This window comes from Amphiprion ocellaris, chromosome 19, assembly GCF_022539595.1.
Source record: "Amphiprion ocellaris isolate individual 3 ecotype Okinawa chromosome 19, ASM2253959v1, whole genome shotgun sequence".
NCBI lineage: Eukaryota > Metazoa > Chordata > Actinopteri > Pomacentridae > Amphiprion > Amphiprion ocellaris.
In genome coordinates, this window is record NC_072784.1 from 24,015,038 (window position 1) to 24,033,532 (window position 18,495).

Here is an 18,495-nt window from a genome sequence, read left to right on the forward strand (position 1 = left end):
CTCTTGTTCTCTTTTTCTGTGAGTGTGTGTGTCTGTGTGAGCATATACATATGTGTCTGTGTGTGTCTGCATTTCTTATAGCAGAGTAGCTGTAGTTAAAGGATCAGGCACTGCACCTTAGGGGCACCTAAGTGTACGGCCTCCTGGTGGCGTATACAAGGTGTTGGGATGTGGAATTTCATCTCACTGGTGGGGGAGGAACCTGAGCTTGTGCAGGAGTGGAAGCAAAGGTTTTCAAACTCAACTCCTAGAAAGAACTGGAAACGTTCTCTCCAGGACACCCTGTCTGTGGAGTCTTCAACTCCTACATACAGATGAGTTTCTCCTGCTCTGAGTGGGTCATATAAAAAGCCTCCATTGGAGAAGCGACTGTTAGAAACTTTGGTCAGAAGGTCACTAGTGCCTGTCGTGGCAGCAACCTAAAACCCTGCTGGTGGACACCAGTGCTGAAGGAGCTATTCAGGCTGAAGAAGGAGACCTTTCGGGCCTTGCTGGCTCATTGGACCTCCTAAAGCAATAGATAAGACTAAAAACATTATATGCCTGTTTTCAAAATGTATTTTCCTTAATTATTTTTTAGTGCCATTTTGAAGCTCAGAATCTGTTCTACTTGGATTAGGGTATCCAATAATATTTTTGTTTTTGTGGTACAGCTTGTCATACCTTTTCAGACAGTTATGAACAGAAAATAACTTTAATTTTCATTTTTGTGACCAAATATTTCACAATAAAAAGTGTACTCACTTTTGTGCTGAAATTTCGCTTTGATGGCTGTATTTTCAACGTTTTTTATCTGCCTTGTTTTTAATTACACTTACAATCACACTGTTGTGTTATAATAGTGCAAATATTGTCAGATGATACATGTAAGCGCCATTTTATAAGGTTTACATATTTCATGAATGATCAGTTTGTATATTCATTTTTGATATGTTCGTGGATTTGTATTTTTTGGTTAAAAGGAAATGTTACATTTCATATGTATTCGATTCAATTTCAGTGTGAGTGTATGCAGTTTTGCTGTAGAGGACACACTTGTGTTCTATCTGTCATTACCAACGAAGAAGACATTGTTGTTTCTTTGACTTGAATGAGAGAATAAATGATGGCCGACGGAGCAACGCGGTCTTTTTAACATGCGGCCGTGGTGCGATGGCAAAAGTTGTCACACGCGTAAAAGATAAGTCTGTGTCGGTCATTCCAAAGAAGAGGTTAAATTAAGAAAATGAAGAAAGCAACGAACCAAAGATTAGCCTCTACATTAAGTAAAAAGACCATGCTCAGCGAGAGAATGAGACCCAACCACTGCAGTCACAACGAGAACAACTACGAACTGGTAACTTGCAGAAATGAGCCAAGCAAAGAAATATAAGACAACAAGAATGTTGTAGTCTTTATAAGATGGCACTTATTTAGAAAGCAATGCATGCTTTGTGTCATGGACTACCATATTAGAACTGTTGTTGATACATGAAATGTGGAAAAGAAGCATAATGGTGGATGACGCGCAAGAAACCCGCGACAGAAAATGCTTGCTCTACTGAAGACGGCCAGAAGAGGGTGCTGAGGTACACAGAAAAAGGCCTGAAAGACCTTTTACAAAGACAAATCAGTTCAAGAAGAGTAAAGCTTTCTCAGGTGACTGAAAAACTGAATAAAATAAGTGGTTTGATGACAAACAATGAAGATCCTGATACTGTTAATGAACATTTAAATGAGTTTGCAAAACTCATGAATGACTTTGTCCAGTCAAATGAGAATGTTGTACAACTGCTATCAGAAGAAGAGAAGGATGCTGACCAGGCATATTGGTATCGACCTAAATGGGAAAAATTCAGCAATTTCGTGATGTATGCTGAGAAATGGACAATTGATGCAAGGCAGCAACAACAGGACAATGTGGGACCAGATGACAACGTGGGGCCGGATGACAGCGTGTCTTTGACAGGTGGATCAAGAGGAAAGCGACTAGGATCCTGCACGTCTGGGGCCGGGCACAGCCGCTGTGGTTCAACTACATCGTCATCATCTGCACGTCGCAAGGAACAAGCAGAAAGAGCTTCTCTGATTGCAAAGGCAGAGAAGTTAATGGAGAAACAATGGAGATGGAAGAACTGCAATTAAAGGCAAGGAAGGAGCAGCTAGAAATCGAAACCCAAATTGCTGCTTCTACTACAAAGATAAATGTGTTGAAGGAGTATGAGGACAGTGAAACCAGAAGTGTAACTTACCAGTATGCAAACTCAGTGATGCTCAGCAAAGCAGTTTGCCCCCAGTTGTTACCTATGAACAGTCTAAAACTCACTTCAACAGACCACAGTACCATGTTAAACAAGAGATTCCAAGACTAAAGGTAGAAATGGACAGTAAGGTTGATTTGTGTGAAGTAATGCTAAAGCAGAATTACATTACAGAGATGTTGGTTAAGTAACAAAGACTCACAAATTTACCTCAGAGAGATGTTCCCATTTTCAGTGGTGATCCTTTAGAGTTCAAACTATTCCTTAGAGCTTTTGACCATACAATCAGTAGCAAAACTGATAATGACAGTGACAGGATTTATTGTCTTGAGCAGTTGACAAGAGGTTAACCTAAAGACTTAGTCAGAAGTTGCCAACATATGAGCCACCAGAAATGCTACCACGAGGCAATGAAACTCTTAAACTATCATTATGGCAACGAGATCAAAATAGCAGCGGCTGTAAACTGGCCTCAGGTTAAAGCAGACGATGCTGAAGCTCTCCATAGCTAATCACTCTTTCTAACTAGTTTTAACAATGCCATGCAGGACATTAACCACCTTGAGGAACTAGACAACCCCACAAATCTCAGAGTCATAGTTTCCAAGTTACCTTATAAGATAAGAGAAAGGTGGAGAGTCTCTGCTTTTGACATTCAAGAAAACTCTGGCAGAAGAGCGAAGTTTTCAGATTTAGTGAAACTCCTAAACAGACAAGCTAAGATAGCTTCAGATCCTTTATTTGGTGACATTAAAGATGCCAATGACAAAGGCAACCAATACTCAAAACCAGACAGGACATTTAGACCCAAGGGCAGTGCATTTGCCACCAGCGTGGCGCCTGCAACAAAGGAAAAGTTGCCAGATGCAAATAAAGGCACCATGCGTCAGACAGTTGATGCCTTTCAGAGACCATGTGTGTATTGTGAGAAAAGCCAATCACTTGTAGACTGTCAGAAAATAAGAAAACTGCCTCACAAGGAGAGAGTAGACTTCCTTAAGGGAAAAGGACTTTGCTTCTCATGCTTGACACAAGGACACTTGAGTAGAGACTGCAAGAAACGAATCCAGTGTGACTACTGTTGTAGAAGACATCCTAGTTAAGCTCAAGAAAAACAACAAGACAATAGACACTTACGCATTTTTGGACAATGGCAGCGAAGCAGCTTTCTGCTCTGAGAAACTTATGAGACAACTTGGCATAGAAGGGAAGAAAACACAAATCCTTCTCTACACCATGGGTCAGAAAAAGCTAGAGCAAAGTTATATTGTTTCAGGCTTAGAAGTATGCGCTGTAAAAGAGAATGTGTACGTTGATTTACCTGATACGTACACACACAAGGACATTCCAGTATCAAGAGAGAACATTCCCATGCAGACAGACTTAGAAAAATGGCCTGAAATAGATGCAGATGTTGGACTTTTGATAGGAGCAAACGCTCACAAGGCAATGGAACCCTGGGATATCATTCACAGCATAGATGATGCTCCCTATGCAGTTTGCACGATGCTAGGTTGGGTTATCAATGGCCCTTTGAAAGGAAATGACTGAAAATGAGCAAAGTGCTTCTGTGAACCGCATATCAATGTCAGAAATTGAAACATTGTGTGTGAAACACTTTAACCACGACTTTCCGGAAAAGGCTTCTGAAGAGCGCCATGAGCTGTCATGCGAGGATGTACAATTCATGGACTCTGTCAAGGACACTGTTAAAAAAGTTGAAGGTCATTATTGCATAGGCCTCCCTCTTAAAGATCAGTCTGTCAAACTACCCAACAACCGTGAGTTAGTTATGCAGAGAGCAGTAAGTCTCAAAAGAAAAATGCTGAAAAACAAAGACTTTCACAAAGAGTACAAAGCATTCATGTTTGACCTCATAGACAAGAAATATGCTGTACCTGTGCCAAACGGACAACTTGAATGTAATGATGGAAAATTATGGTACATACCTCATCATGGGGTATACCACCCACAGAAAAGAAAGCTCCGTGGTGTATTTGACTGTACAGTCTCATTTCAGGGCAAGTCATTGTACGAAGAACTTTTACAGGGTCCTGATTTGACAAACACATTAGTCGGAGTTTTAACTCGCTTCAGACACAACCACATTGCTCTAATGTCAGACTTAGAAGTGATGTATCACCAAGTGAAGGTTCCACCAGAAGACACAGACATGCTACGTTTCCTCTGGTGGCCAGATGGAAACCTGGATGGACCATTGCAAGAGTTCAAAATGACTGTGCGTTTGTTTGGTGTGACATCTTCACCGAGTTGTGCCAATTTTGCCTTAAAGAAAACAGCAAAGGATGCCACACACAAGGTGTCACCCATGGTCATTAGTGCAGTGCAGAATAACTTTTATGTAGACGACTGTCTTATGTCGATGCCAACCAAAAGTGAGGCCTCTGATAAGGTAAAGGAGCTAACAGAACTATGTGCAAGTGGAGGTTTTCATCTAACAAAATGGAACATTAACAGCAGAGTTGTTCTGGCCCCCATTCCTGAAACAGAAAGAGCATCAAAGGTTAAGACATTATAGCTCTGTCATGACAATCTTCGAGATGAACGAGTCTTAGGAGTAAATTGGTGCATTGAAACAGACTCCTTAAAGATCAAAATCAATGAAAAACCAATGACACAAACCAGACGTGGTATTTCAGACGTGGTAGTTCAACGTGGAAAGAAACCTAAAACCCGGTGATGTTGTTCTCATAGTAGATGACAGTGCACCAAGAGGTTCATGGCTAATGGGAAAGGTTGAAAAGACAATCTGTGATTCAAAAGGTCATGTGAGAAGAGTCTTGGTTAAGACAAAATGCAGTGTTTTGGAAAGACCAGTAGACAAATTGTGTCTTTTGTTAGAAATGGATGAGTAATGTCATTCTTGTTTAAAACTATAAGAATGTAACATGTTTACTGTTGAAAGTAATGCTCAAGTTACAGAAAAGATTTGAAAATGTCGCTTATGTAAGTTGATAGTTGTTATGCCTCAGCAGTAACAATTAGGGGCCGGAATGTAAGCACCATTGTATAAGGTTTACGTAGTTCATGAATGATCAGTTTGTATATTCATTTTTGATATGTTCATGGATTTGTATTTTTTGGTTAAAAGGAAATGTTACATTTCATATGTATTCGATTCAATTTCATGGTTATTTACAAGAAAATCTGAGTGTATGCAGTTTTGCTGTAGAGGGCGCACTTATGTTTTATCTGTCATTACCAACGAAGAAGACGTTGTTTCTTTGACTTGAATGAGCGGCCGTGGTGCGATGACGAAAGTTGTCACACGCGTAAAAGATAAGTCTTTGTGTCGGTTATTTCAAAGAAGAGGTTAAATTAAGAAAATGAAGAAAGCAACGAACCAAAGATTAGCCTCTACAATACAGTTTTGAATTGTTTTACATTTTAGTGATAAGGCAGAGGAATTTACTGAGTTTTATTATATATCTATTATGAAAGGCATTGACTCTGTTTTATTTAGAAGATGTGCCTCACTTTGTAAAACCCTCTGTCTTCCCTCAGGCTACAACCATCCTGCTCTCCTCAAACTGATGACCAATCCCAATAATCTGGTAAGTCTTGGCAACATACAAGATAATTTGTGCCATCAAATAAAGGTGTGGAATGTATGGCATTGGGTTTAATGTTACAGTGTAAACTAGACCATTGAAATTTGTCTGTGGGTTGTAGTGAACAAAAATTTACATACACTTACAAAGACCATGTATATCACGGCTGACTTGAGATATCATTGGCTCCTATTGCACTGAATTTTCTATAATGGAATCATGGAAATCTTTATCACAAAAACGAACAGCCATAATTTTGGTTCTTTCATAGATTTGCTGTAGGTCTTCTGAAAATAAGCCAAAATCTGCTTGGTCAAAAGTACGCATAGGGCAACTTAAATTTTCCATTTTGGTGATATAGAAAGCTGTGTTAATCAATCTTCTTTTGAGGCATAGCCTCTTAAATTCTAGTCAGTGATTATGATTGAGTACAGCTGCTGACTCCTCTGAGTCGATGTAAATAGAACCCATTTAATACACTCATCAGACTCAGCGACACACACTACAGCTGGAAAGTCTGAGGAGCTCAGCCAAGATCTGAAAAGCAAATCTCCGAATTGAACAAGTCATTTGGAGCCATTTCAAAGCAGCTACGGATCATAAAAATCATGTGTGTAAAACGCTTGTTTGTAAGTGCATGGCGTAGTTGTGTCACTGCCATTATCTGGAAGAAAACATAAGCTGTCACCTGCTGCTGAGAGACAGTTAGTCAGGATGGTCATGCATCAACAAAGAATCATTAAAAGGCAGGGCTGCAATGAATTAGAAACTGCTGCAATGTTACAGTGCAAGAAGGAAGCCCTTCCTCTAGAAACAGCACCTTAAGGCTCAACTGAAGCTTCTGGAGGAAAATATTTAGATAAAGCAAAAACTGAGCTATTTAGTTGCAGTGATCAGAAATATGTTTAGAGGAGAGAAGGTGAGTCCTTTAACCCCAAGAACACCATTCCTACCGTCAATCATGGTAGTGGTAGCGGTATGCTCTGTCGGGCTGTTTTACTGCCAATGAAACCAATGCTTTACATAAAGTAAAAAGAAAAAAATTAAGAATTACCTCTGCATTCTTCAGGAAAACCTCCAATCATCAGCTAGAATACTGGGTCTTGGATGCAGTTGGGTGTTCCAACAAGACAATGACCCCAAACGCATCAAACGTGGTAAAGAAATGGCTAAACCAGGCTAGACTAATCGTTTTAGATTGGTCTCCCCAAAGTTCTGACTTAAACCCCAAAGTTCTGACTTAAACCCCATCAAGAACCTGTGGACTGTGATTTAGAAACCTTTCTGTCAAGAGGAGTGGTCAAAGATACAACCTAAAGCTTGTGGGTGGCCACTACAAGCTCCTAGTTTTGGTGAAAATGGGCAAGGGACCTTTAACCAAATATAAGCTTTACCGTATTGAACCATCAGATTTTGTCATATTTACAGAAGACCTAATATGAATCTATAAAAGAGACAAAATACATGTTGTTTTTTTGTGCCAGAGATGAATGAGTTTCAAAGATTCCATCATAGAAAATTCAGTTATTGGAATCATGGGAAACTCAAGACTGCTGTGATATACATGATCTTTACAAGTGCATGTAATGACTGTATACGTGTGTGCGTGCATGCATGTGGGTAATTCTGAATTTGTTGGTGCTTTCTGTCTTTCCTTAAGAGTACTTTTGTGAACCGACCTGCCCTGGGAATCCTGCCACCTGAGAACTTTCCAGACAAAATCGCTGAAAGTCTTCTCTCAGTTAGTAACACGCACACACACACATACACACAAACACACAGGCTCTTAAAACTTAGAATTTAATATACTGAACACCAAGGGTAAAAGAATTGCTATCGTTGCTGTTACTTTGGTTTAAATTAAATTGTACATCATTTTCTAGCTTTTATTAATCTTCCTGTAGATAGTGCTAGTTGACTACACTCCACATGCTTTTCCTTCTTATCTCCCTCCTTCATTTTGTCTTTCTGTCCATCAGGTGGCTCCTAGTGGAATGACTCGTGTTCAGACAATGGCCTGTGGCTCTTGCTCCAATGAGAATGCTTACAAAGCAATGTTTATCTGGTACAGAGTGAGTACATACCCAGGGTATATTAAGCATCACCTGGTTGGCATGGTTTAAACTAGATGACTATAGTAAAAGCAATAAATAAAGTGCAAACTAGTTTTCCAGCTGCATTATCTATCAAACTGGCATAATGCTGAGGGACTTCCAAGAGGCAGATAAAAGAAGATTCAAATCAACATAGCAAAGGTCACTTTATTTTAACTTTCACACAGTCATCAGTGATAATGTGACATTTTATTTCCACGATTACAAATGGAAAAATGTGAAAGACAGAAAAATTTGTTAATTACAGGTTTTATTGCAAAGCCATTATTTTTCAAGGACCTGAAGAATCTCAGACTGTAGCTCCTACTTAGTAAAACAGCAGCCTGTGCAGCCCAAAATCACTCTTATTCAGAAGCAGACTTGTCTGTTTGACCTGTTGCACTATGTTTTAATAAGAAGCATCTTTCATTCAATAACTGTCTTCGTCAGTAATGTTTTCTGATCTCACTACAAAAGGTTAAACTAAATCCAAAACAGGCGGCAAAAAGTAAAAGGCTCAAAGAAATGCTAGATTTAACATTTCCCATAATGGATCTGAATAGTGCTGTTTTCTTTTAAACACAAACTGAAATACCCATTATTGCATGACAATAACGTTATTTCTGATGGCTGATTGTATTCTCTGTGATAAGTATTCTTGCAACACTAAATGAAGCTGAATATTTTAAGCGTCATTCAAATCTAAGTATTACCTCATATAATCTAATGTGCTGTTAGACATGTTAACCTTACACTGATGTTTTATTGATTCAAACCTTGTGTCATACAATTTATGTGAAAACACTGCAGCACTAATTTGGAGCCAATCCTTTTTCAATGGCCAGCTTATTGTATGAAGTGAAAATATGAAGCCTGCAGACAAACACTGAGAATGGACTTTCAATGAAGTAGTAGACATCTTGTCATTTGTAGCTGAAATGAAAAAAATATTTACTGGCAGCTGACCCTTAAATATTAAAATGTGAAATCAGCTTCATCTCTGTATGAAGGTCCTAATAGTGCATTTGTTTTTTTTTTTTGTTTTTTTTTTTTAGAATAAGGAACGAGGCTACAAGACACCATCTGATGAAGACCACAGCACCTGCATGATAAACCAGGTCTCACAACTTATCATAATATTTAGATATTTCTAGCTGTATTGTGTTAAATATGTGCTTCTTTTTCACATTTTTTCTGTTTCTTTGTTTCTATGTCACTTTGTTACTTTGTCTTTTTATCCCTTGACTTTCTATCTAAGGCCCCAGGTTGTCCAGACCTCAGTATTTTGTCTTTCATGGGAGCTTTCCATGGAAGAACAATGGGTATGTTAAATACTTCCATAAACACAAACATCAGTGTTTTACACTAATGTTGCTACTGTGTTGAGAGTTTAAAAATCGACAGGAGCTCCGCTCTTGTACTATAATGCAGATGTTTTGTGGACAGCTCTCCCTGTTACAGCCTAGATATGTTTGAATAGAGCCAGACTGAGGGTTTTTGTAAAGGGGGCTTCTTTTTGAAAGCCACATGCTTGCTGTTGCTCAGCCTTCCAGGCTGGTGGATGTATTAAAGAAATGTTTATTATTTTCTACTGACTCTGAACATCAAGCTTGAAATGTAATGTTTACTATGACAGATTTCATTCTGCTTATGAAAGAACCAAATTACAGCAACCTTTACATTTCAGTGTTGTCATTGTGTAGGTGCACCAAACCTATGTTGGGCAAACTCCATTCTAATCACATGCACTCACATGCTACCATTGCTTTTGGTGTATATCGTACCTATGTATCTTAGGTGTACAACAATCACTGCATGTCTCATTGGTGACAATTTTGGGTCTTAGGTTTTAGGTCTCCATATTGTTAGTTATATATTAGCGACAGGATGTGTGTAAGTAATTCTTCAAACTGCTTTTAAAAGCATATGACAGTACATGAGGGGAAAATGTAGAGGCAGACTGTTCATCTGTGAAACCTGTTCTTTAACTAGAGTTGCAATGTAACAAAGAAAACAAAAATCTGATATCCGAATAAGCTGATTTAAGGGTAAAGGTTCGTAGATTCACTGACTCAACACAAGTTATTATTCCCACATGGTACATTCAGCTGACACAATCTTTTTGCCTTGTTAAGGTTGCTTGGCCACAACACACTCCAAAGTAATCCATAAGCTGGATGTGCCATCATTTGACTGGCCAATTGCCCCATTTCCTAAACTGCAGTACCCACTGGAGGAGTTTACTAGAGAGAATGCCCTGGAAGAGGCTCGTTGTCTGGAGGAGGTAAGCTGTGTGTGTGTGCAGACTCCCTGACTGCAGTCACAGCAATATTTTAGTTTATGTAATAAGTCTTTCAATTCAGTATTTATTTCTGGGCTCAAACCCTAAACATTTTAGAATAAAAGTTGTGATTCAACTTTTCTGACAAGAGAGTGTGCATATGATTGTGCTTGTATGGTGGGAGGTTCGCAGGACAGGGAGGTGAGAGGGGGATCCCGGCAGACGAAGGGCTGTATATTCCAATCATGGATTTGGGTTTTTTTTTGTTTGTTTTGTTTTTTCCCTTTTCCAGTTTTCTGCACCCTAAATAATATTCTATTCTTTCATTGAGAGTTGTTGTACACAGATCAGCCTTGTTGGAACTCCTAAACCCAATCATAATATCCTGTATTGAAGAGGCCGATTCTGAAGACTCGGAGGGAAGCCTCTCACCCATGTCTGTGACAGATGTCGCTGAGAAAGTCTGGAGATTTTACCTGGGATGTGGAAAGCTCTGGACATTGTTAGGCTGTTTTGCCTGGCACACATCTTTAATTTCACATGGAGATTGGAGACATACAGTGCCAGACCGGAGTAGTCTAAAAAGTGGGGGCAGAGGGTGTGCTCTAACTATCAGGCAACACACTGTTCAGCTGGCTTGGGAAGGTTTTTGCCATGGTACTCAAAGAGCAGTTGCAACCGATGGCAAACCTTGAATTAAGAAAGAGCAATGCAGATTCCATCCGGGCAACAGAACAATGGACTGGCTCTTTACCCCTTCAGAGCTGTAGAGGGGTCATGAGAGTTTGACCGCCCAGTCCACGTGTTTTGTGGCCTTGGAAAAGGCTTACAACCGGGTCTCCCGAGGGGAGCTGTGAGGGGAAACTGGAGGAGTTTAGGGTACCAGGGCCATTGTTACGAGGCGTTTCATCCTTGTACAACTAAACTGAGAGCTGTGGTCATGTTCTCGGTAGAAAGTCAAACATGTTTCCAGTGGATGTTTGACTCCACCAGTGTTGCCCCTTGTCTTTTAATTCTTAAAACATAAAAATGTCTCCTTGAACAAAATAGGAATAAATTGGTATGTTTGTTTTCATGTTAAGGTGGAGGATCTGATTGTGAAGTGGAGGCAGAAGGGGAAGCCTGTGGCAGGGATTGTAATTGAACCAATTCAGGCTGAAGGCGGAGACAACCATGCCTCTCCAGACTTCTTCAGAAGGCTCCGCGACATTGCACGCAAGGTAACCGATACAAAAGCAGCAGAGCTTTTGAAAGTCCTTAGCCTGTTGTACTCGTATAGAAATGTATCAACTTAATGAAACCAACTAGTTAAAACAACAATAAAACCAACAATACACATTTATACATAGTACTATAAGTGCTATAACTATGTTGGTTGGTTTTGTAACTAGCTTCTTGTGTAATACCCTATTTTACTACACTAGAGGATACAGAATAGTCATGAAACTAATGGCTAATGTCTGTGGAAAAAAATATCTATTTTAAGAATGAATTATGTTTTTTTTATGTGTTTTTTTTGATGTGAACGTTATTTGTAGTTTTAGTCAATGTTTTACAGGTTGACATGAAAATGAGTACTTTTTGTGTGATTTTACTAGATGTTAGCTGTAATTTAACATTTAATAAATAACATGAGCCTTCAGCTTAGCTATGCCATCAAGCAGCTAATAATGTGATTGCAACATTGAATAAAGGCTCAAAATTTCACCGTTTGCAACTTTTTGCTGCTGAACATAGAATGCATCTCTTCTCCACTTCTTTAGATTTTAATGTATTATTTTCACATTGCTGAACAATTTTACAACACAGAATGGCTGCACCTCACTATCATTCAGAAAACACGGGATTTGTTTTTGTTGAACATTTGCACACAAGTTGGAGAACACTGTCATTACAATGGCTCATTTACCCCCTTTCCCACTACTAGAAATCTAAGACTGTAGGGCATTAACAGATTGTAAAGTTCCTTGAACAAAGTTTGAGTTCTGGTATTGGATTATGTGTGTAAAATTGACTTGACTTTACTGCAGTAAATCTCAAAATTCCATGCCCATTTTAATCTTGTGACGGCTGCAATCCATCCACAGATCTTCTGTTATCATAGCCGCAGCATTTGGATTAGACTAAAATTTACATTATGGTTGTATTCATGAACTGTCTAACTTAGTCACTCCTATGCTCAGTCTTTTACTTTTCATCCCACCAGCATGGCTGTGCTTTTCATGTGGATGAAGTCCAGACTGGTGGGGGTGGCACAGGAAAGTTTTGGGCCCATGAGCACTGGGGCATGGATGACCCTGCAGACATTGTCTCCTTCAGCAAGAAGCTTCTGACTGGTGGCTACTACCACAAGGATGAACTGCAGGCAGATAAGGTTTGATATTTTCTGTTTGTTTTTATTCTATATTAAAATTCAGTCTCAAAACAGAAGTCAGCTGCACACCAATACAACTAATATTCAGCATGTAGTCAAAAAGCTCCACACAGACTTTCCAACTGGGTATGGACCCAAGGTGGAGCCAGCACGCAGTATACAAGCCACACATCACATTGTTTACAAAATTTGGAACACAAAAATCCTTTATCTTAGAAATACAATCAAACAAACTTTGTAGACTTTCTCCCTCTTGTAGACTGTGTTTCTCATGTTGGGTTTGGCTGTGGTTTGATCGTTCCAAAAATAGATCTTGTTCTGCACATTGGCCTCTCTATCTCCTCTTATTATCCATATCTGTAGTTGTTTCCTGCACTGTGGCTTGCATATTAAGTGACTGCCTCGAACTGGAATACACACCTAGGGTGAATTAGAACAAGTCTCCGTTTTGACCTTTTTGACCACATTCGGAATATTACCTAATAAATATAAAGTCAAAACTCTGTAATTGTACTTAAAGGACTAGTGTGATTTAGTGGCATCAAGTGGTATGGTTTCAGATTGCAACTAGCAAATTACACCTCTTAATCCCTCCTTTTCCAAGCGTGTAGCAGAACCTACTTTGGCTGCCACTTCAAAATTAAAATGTGAAAACCATCTTTAAGGCCCATTCTAGGCTACAGTCTGAACATGGGTGGTTCTGTGCAATAGGACCAACTTTTTATGTAGATGTAAAGGATTCATTTAAAAAATTTTGTTTGCAAAGCTTTCTGATTTATTCACAAAATGCCATACACAGTTACAGATCTTACAGATTAAAAAATGAAATTAATTTATTCTGATATTATTTGTACATTAATACATTTGAATTTATTTAATTAGAAATATTTTCTTGTTTCTGAATGTAAAATGTTTTCATGCTTTCAGATCTGCACAGCAACAGTATTTTTGATCCTATTTTGTTTCCATACTTTTCAGCCATACCGCATCTTTAACACATGGATGGGTGACCCATCAAAGAACTTGTTCCTGTCTGAGGTTCTCAATGTGATTCGTAGAGAAAACCTTCTGGAGGAGGTGACCCGTTCAGGGAAAGCCTTGCTAAATGGCCTTTATGAGCTACAGGTACATTGCTCGTGTGTGTGTGATATTTATAGTTGCTGTTTAATTCACTTGGTCCAAATATATTTATTAATTTTGTATGTAATTCAGCTAAGCATGCATGATGTATTATGTCCTGTAAATATGTTATATGTTTTTCATATATTTTGGAAAATGCATTCCTCATACTCTTTCACCTCATCTCGACTGAATCTTGAATGCTGGCTCTTGGGATTTTTGATGACTATCCAGCAAGCCTCTCCTTCCTCTGCTTGTGCTATCTGTCAAACACCTGTCAAACAATAAATCTGCAGCACCAAAAGACAGGTGGAATGATAGTGAATTATGCAATTCATATTTTACATCATTATAGATTTTGCATTTATACTATACACCATATTCTATTGTAAGCATAGCTGTTACATTTTTAGAATATTTTGTTATAAAAATATAAACACATTTTTTTCTGAATTTATTTTCCTGCACAGTATTAAAAAGGACCATATCAACGAAGTACCGGACTGATATAGGCTATTCATACAAGCACTTGTATCTATCAATACAACTGCTTGTATGAATAGCCTATATCAGTCAATGTATACCCATCCCAAACCCATACATTTTGCCTGACTATTGCTACTGAGATAGCTATTCCCTGAATACCTCTGGCTGTGTAAAAGTCATGGTGTATTGAATTGTAAGTCAGAGCAGCTATGTTGAATTTTCATTGTCTCAGTCATAAACACATTTACTGTAGTTCAGCTCATGCTTGGATGACCTAAATGTGTGTGAACATGACCTACATGCTTCAAATCCCTAGGCTCAGTACCCCGGCATATTGAGCCGAGCTCGAGGACAGGGGACCTTCTGTGCCATTGACATCTGTGATGGTGCAACACGTGATACGATCCTGGTCAAGGCCAGAGACAAAGGTATAAAGACTATAGATCATCATTCTCTTTTGCTTGTTTAGGGGGCTACTGTTCATTCATTCTTGTGAACTCTCATGTTTAGTTTGGGATGTATACCGTCATAGTTCGCCCTGCAGGTTTTTCCCTGATGTTAGGATACAATGGCAGTACTATGACCTTTGCAAAACTAAGAGATGATAGAGGGATTCTCCATTTCTTCCTCTGACTACATTTGGCCAAATTTTTAAAATTACATTGTTCTAATTCTGTGTGTATCAGCAGTAACTTAACACAACCCTAATATGTATGAAAGTGTAGGAAAGTAAAAGTAAAGCAAACATTATCTTAAGGACCACAGGAGCAAAACTAAGCTTTAAGCTGTGCAGATTCAGGGCAAAACTAAATACACAAAACCGGTAAGAGCTGAACACAGAGATTTAAAAAAATCTCTCTCTCTCTGCAGTCACTGAAACCATCTCATATACACTACTCTTCAAAAGTTTGGGGTCACTTAGAAATGTTCTTATTTTTGAAAGAAAGGCATTTTTTCAATGAATAGAACATTAAATGATCAGAAATACAGTCTAGACATTGTTAATGTGGCAAATGACTATTCTAGCTGGAAACGGCTGATTTTTAATGCAATATCTACATAGGGTTACAGAGGCCCATTTCCAGCAACCATCCCTCTTGTGTTCTAATGGTACATTGTGTTAGCTAATCATGGTGAAAGGATAATTGATGATTAGAAAAATCTTGTGCAATTATGTTAGCACGTGAATAAAAGTGAGTTTTCATGGAAAACATGAAATTGTGTGGGTGACCCCAAACTTTTGAACAGTAGTATAGTATAGACAAGGACAAGAATCAGATAAGACTGACAAGTGTAAGCGATAACATAATACACATTCTGCAGAGTTCCAGTCATTCCATGTTTGTGACAGGATAGGTCGTGGAAAACTTTTTTCTTTTTGTTTTCCATTAAATACAATAAATATTTTATATGCATTTTCTTTGAACACTGCTGTAGTAACACTGTTTGTCATTGAAAGGTGTCCTCCTTGGGGGATGTGGGGATCGATCAATCCGTTTCCGTCCAGCGCTTGTTTTCAAGGAGTACCATGTTCATCTCTTGCTCAACATCTTTAATGATGTGTTGGCCAACCACAAATAAATTCTGATCCTGAAGAAATATGACTAAAACAGGCTAAGCCTGAGTTAATCCAGAATGCAAGGAAAGGAATTCTAGACAGTCTTTATGTCATGATAAGCACAATCTACACAATCACATATTCTATCAAACCTCTGTTTCCAGATTTATACCCAGTTATATTAGTCAATATTTGCCATCTCCTTATCCAGAAATCACGACAATTTCTCTTACTTGTGCATCCACAAAGATGTACCCAGAAAACCATTCAAAGCAGGTACAGTAGCTGAGACTTATTACAATGTTCATGTTTCTGGAAAATAAATCTGTTGGAATAACTCCAGTATTGTTCAACTGTTCCCATCATGTCAGTAAGTCTAGCACGCCCTTTACTGTCCCCATCAACATCAACAGTCATTTCAGAAAACAGGCTTAGCCAAAGTCTGTATGTTGACAGTCTCGTTTTCCAAAATGTAGCATTTCAAAATTCAGTGTGAGTTGTCATTTAACTTCACAGATTTCTGTGGTAGCAGTTCTTGACTGAACAAATGCTGGTCTAAGAGGTATTTCTGTAACTCAACTTAAAGCAATCTGTAAAGCTATATTCATTGCATCATTTTTGTGGCACTTTTTCAGTTGTCAATTTTCTGATTCTGGTATATAAAGATGACGTATCCATTCTTTATCTGGCCTACAAAACTCGGGATGGTTTGGATGTTTTTCCATGTAGGAATAGTAACCATCAAAGTGCACAACTTCTGACTTTTTGGAATCTTTGAATAAGTCTGAGATGTATGAGATTTAAAGGTCTGGAACCTGGCTAAACATTTAAGTCTGTTCACTTTAACAGATACCACAAAAATCGATACATTTAAATAATATAGTTAATATCCAAACCCCTAATGAAGCTTTACTAATGGCTCAGAACAAAATGTTAAATGCAGCTTCTTTTCCTACTCATTTGCTGACATTATCTCATCTCTGCCTGACTCACAGTCACTGTGATCTTAGTTTGTTGTACGAAGGCCAGCAGTCATCCTGGATACAGAATTCTGTGTCAGTGTTAGTGATGATGCTATATATGAACACACAATAAAACTAATATCTCAGCTTGCATGTCATTTAATGCTGTCCATTAGAATTGTCCATGTTGAGATAATGACTGTTGTGTTGCTCTAAATAGAAATTAATTTTCAGCTTGAAATGTTGTAGCCCAGAAAAATGGTAATCAGATTTTCTTTCTTGGAAATTCATTTACTTTTCATTTTCAGGTCTCACTTTTTTTTGTTGTGAATTTTTAATTGGCTTTAGATTCTCAGAACTGTTTCACTGTCATCAAAAAGGCCTCTTCAGTTCAGAGTGATTGCTTTTAGTCATGTGGTATACCATGACCTGGATGTCTAACGATATTTGCTGACAGAGTCAGCAGTTAATAACAACTAAAAGATTACAAGTCAGGCTTGTTACTAGTTACTCTTTGGGTTTGTCTTATCCACTTAAAACACTTCACATTGTGCAGATTTAGTGGATGTTTCTCTCTCCACAATGGCAACAATGGGCAAAAATGAGAATGAGCCCATTTCAGACTCAAAAATAAACTTCGGTAAGTTACATAAAGGTTAGATATGTGATCTAAAGTGATGAACAGGCAACTCGCTGAGTTTTTCCAGGGTACATGAGGAGGGTGAGACAGACCCAAACAAAGCTAACTGTCGCAAAATGGCCGACCTTGAGCTTTAAGCACAGGTTAGTCAAACAGGGTGGTCCATAAATACGTTAGATAATGGATAATGTAAACCTGCAGTATAGTCTCAAACAACTTTACAGGAAAATACTTGAATTTTGAGTTTGTAAATCTGCTTAAGCTGATTTAATATAACAGTTGAGACCTTCAATAGTGTCTGTGAATGTTCCATGGAGATTTTTCAGATTCATAAATTGTGTTACTACATTACTACATTATTTTTTATTGTTACCAATGCAAACTATATATATATATATATATATATATATATATATATATATATATATATATATATATATATATATATATATATATATATATATATATATATATATATATATATATATATGTATTTGTTCCCAGGGTTAGTTTGTCTTGTATGACTTAATATTGAACATAAATTTTAATGAACATGTAATGAAGCAAGCAGGGAGGGGTTGGTTGGCTGTTGCATGTTGCAGATATTGTGCAATTGTGATGATGACAACAGTCCCTGTCTCCATGTTGTCGGTCAGTATTACATTGAGTATCTGTAATAATTTTCTTTAAAAGAATTTTGATATTAACTACTTGCTCTTGTGGTCTGAGATAAATGACTATTGATGTAATAATGTTAGATTGCTCTAACTGTTGTCTGTAAAACAGTCCTTCCATGTAATGTGATAAATAAAGATTTGAGTAACTTTGTAGAATGTTTCTTTTTTAAGTAAATTTTTAACCTTGTAACACAAAAATAAATAATTTGAACACAAGTTTCATTAAATCTGGGGTAGACTTTTTTATTGTATCAGCTGGCAAAATTTGATACTAACCTTTCAGTATATTGTATTTCATGTTGTCTGTGGGGAAACCAGACTTCTGCATCTACACTGTATAACAACAACCCGAGAGGAAAAACGTTGTTTACTCATCAGACCCAAACTGCAAAAATGAAGTTTGCTAAAAAAAAAAAATCTAAAATAATAATATTAAAAAAGAACACATGAAAATTGATACCAAGATAATCTTGTTCACCGGCCCTCAGATGAG

General features: G+C 38.0%; 1 protein-coding gene across 2 annotated transcripts in view; it reads left to right on the plus strand.

The window, feature by feature from the left end:
• abat (4-aminobutyrate aminotransferase) overlaps positions 1–18,158 on the plus strand; it is a 44,993-nt gene extending 26,835 nt beyond the window's left edge. For both annotated transcript variants that reach the window (XM_023286695.3, XM_023286696.3), the window contains 11 exons: positions 5,766–5,815; positions 7,473–7,553; positions 7,792–7,884; positions 8,961–9,023; positions 9,164–9,227; positions 10,041–10,189; positions 11,269–11,406; positions 12,393–12,560; positions 13,539–13,685; positions 14,482–14,593; positions 15,625–18,158. In XM_023286695.3, coding sequence (XP_023142463.1) covers positions 5,766–5,815; positions 7,473–7,553; positions 7,792–7,884; positions 8,961–9,023; positions 9,164–9,227; positions 10,041–10,189; positions 11,269–11,406; positions 12,393–12,560; positions 13,539–13,685; positions 14,482–14,593; positions 15,625–15,746 — 1,187 coding nt within the window. In that variant the 3' untranslated portion in view covers positions 15,747–18,158. The remainder of the gene's footprint in view (positions 1–5,765; positions 5,816–7,472; positions 7,554–7,791; positions 7,885–8,960; positions 9,024–9,163; positions 9,228–10,040; positions 10,190–11,268; positions 11,407–12,392; positions 12,561–13,538; positions 13,686–14,481; positions 14,594–15,624) is intronic.
• Positions 18,159–18,495: the final 337 nt, after the last annotated feature.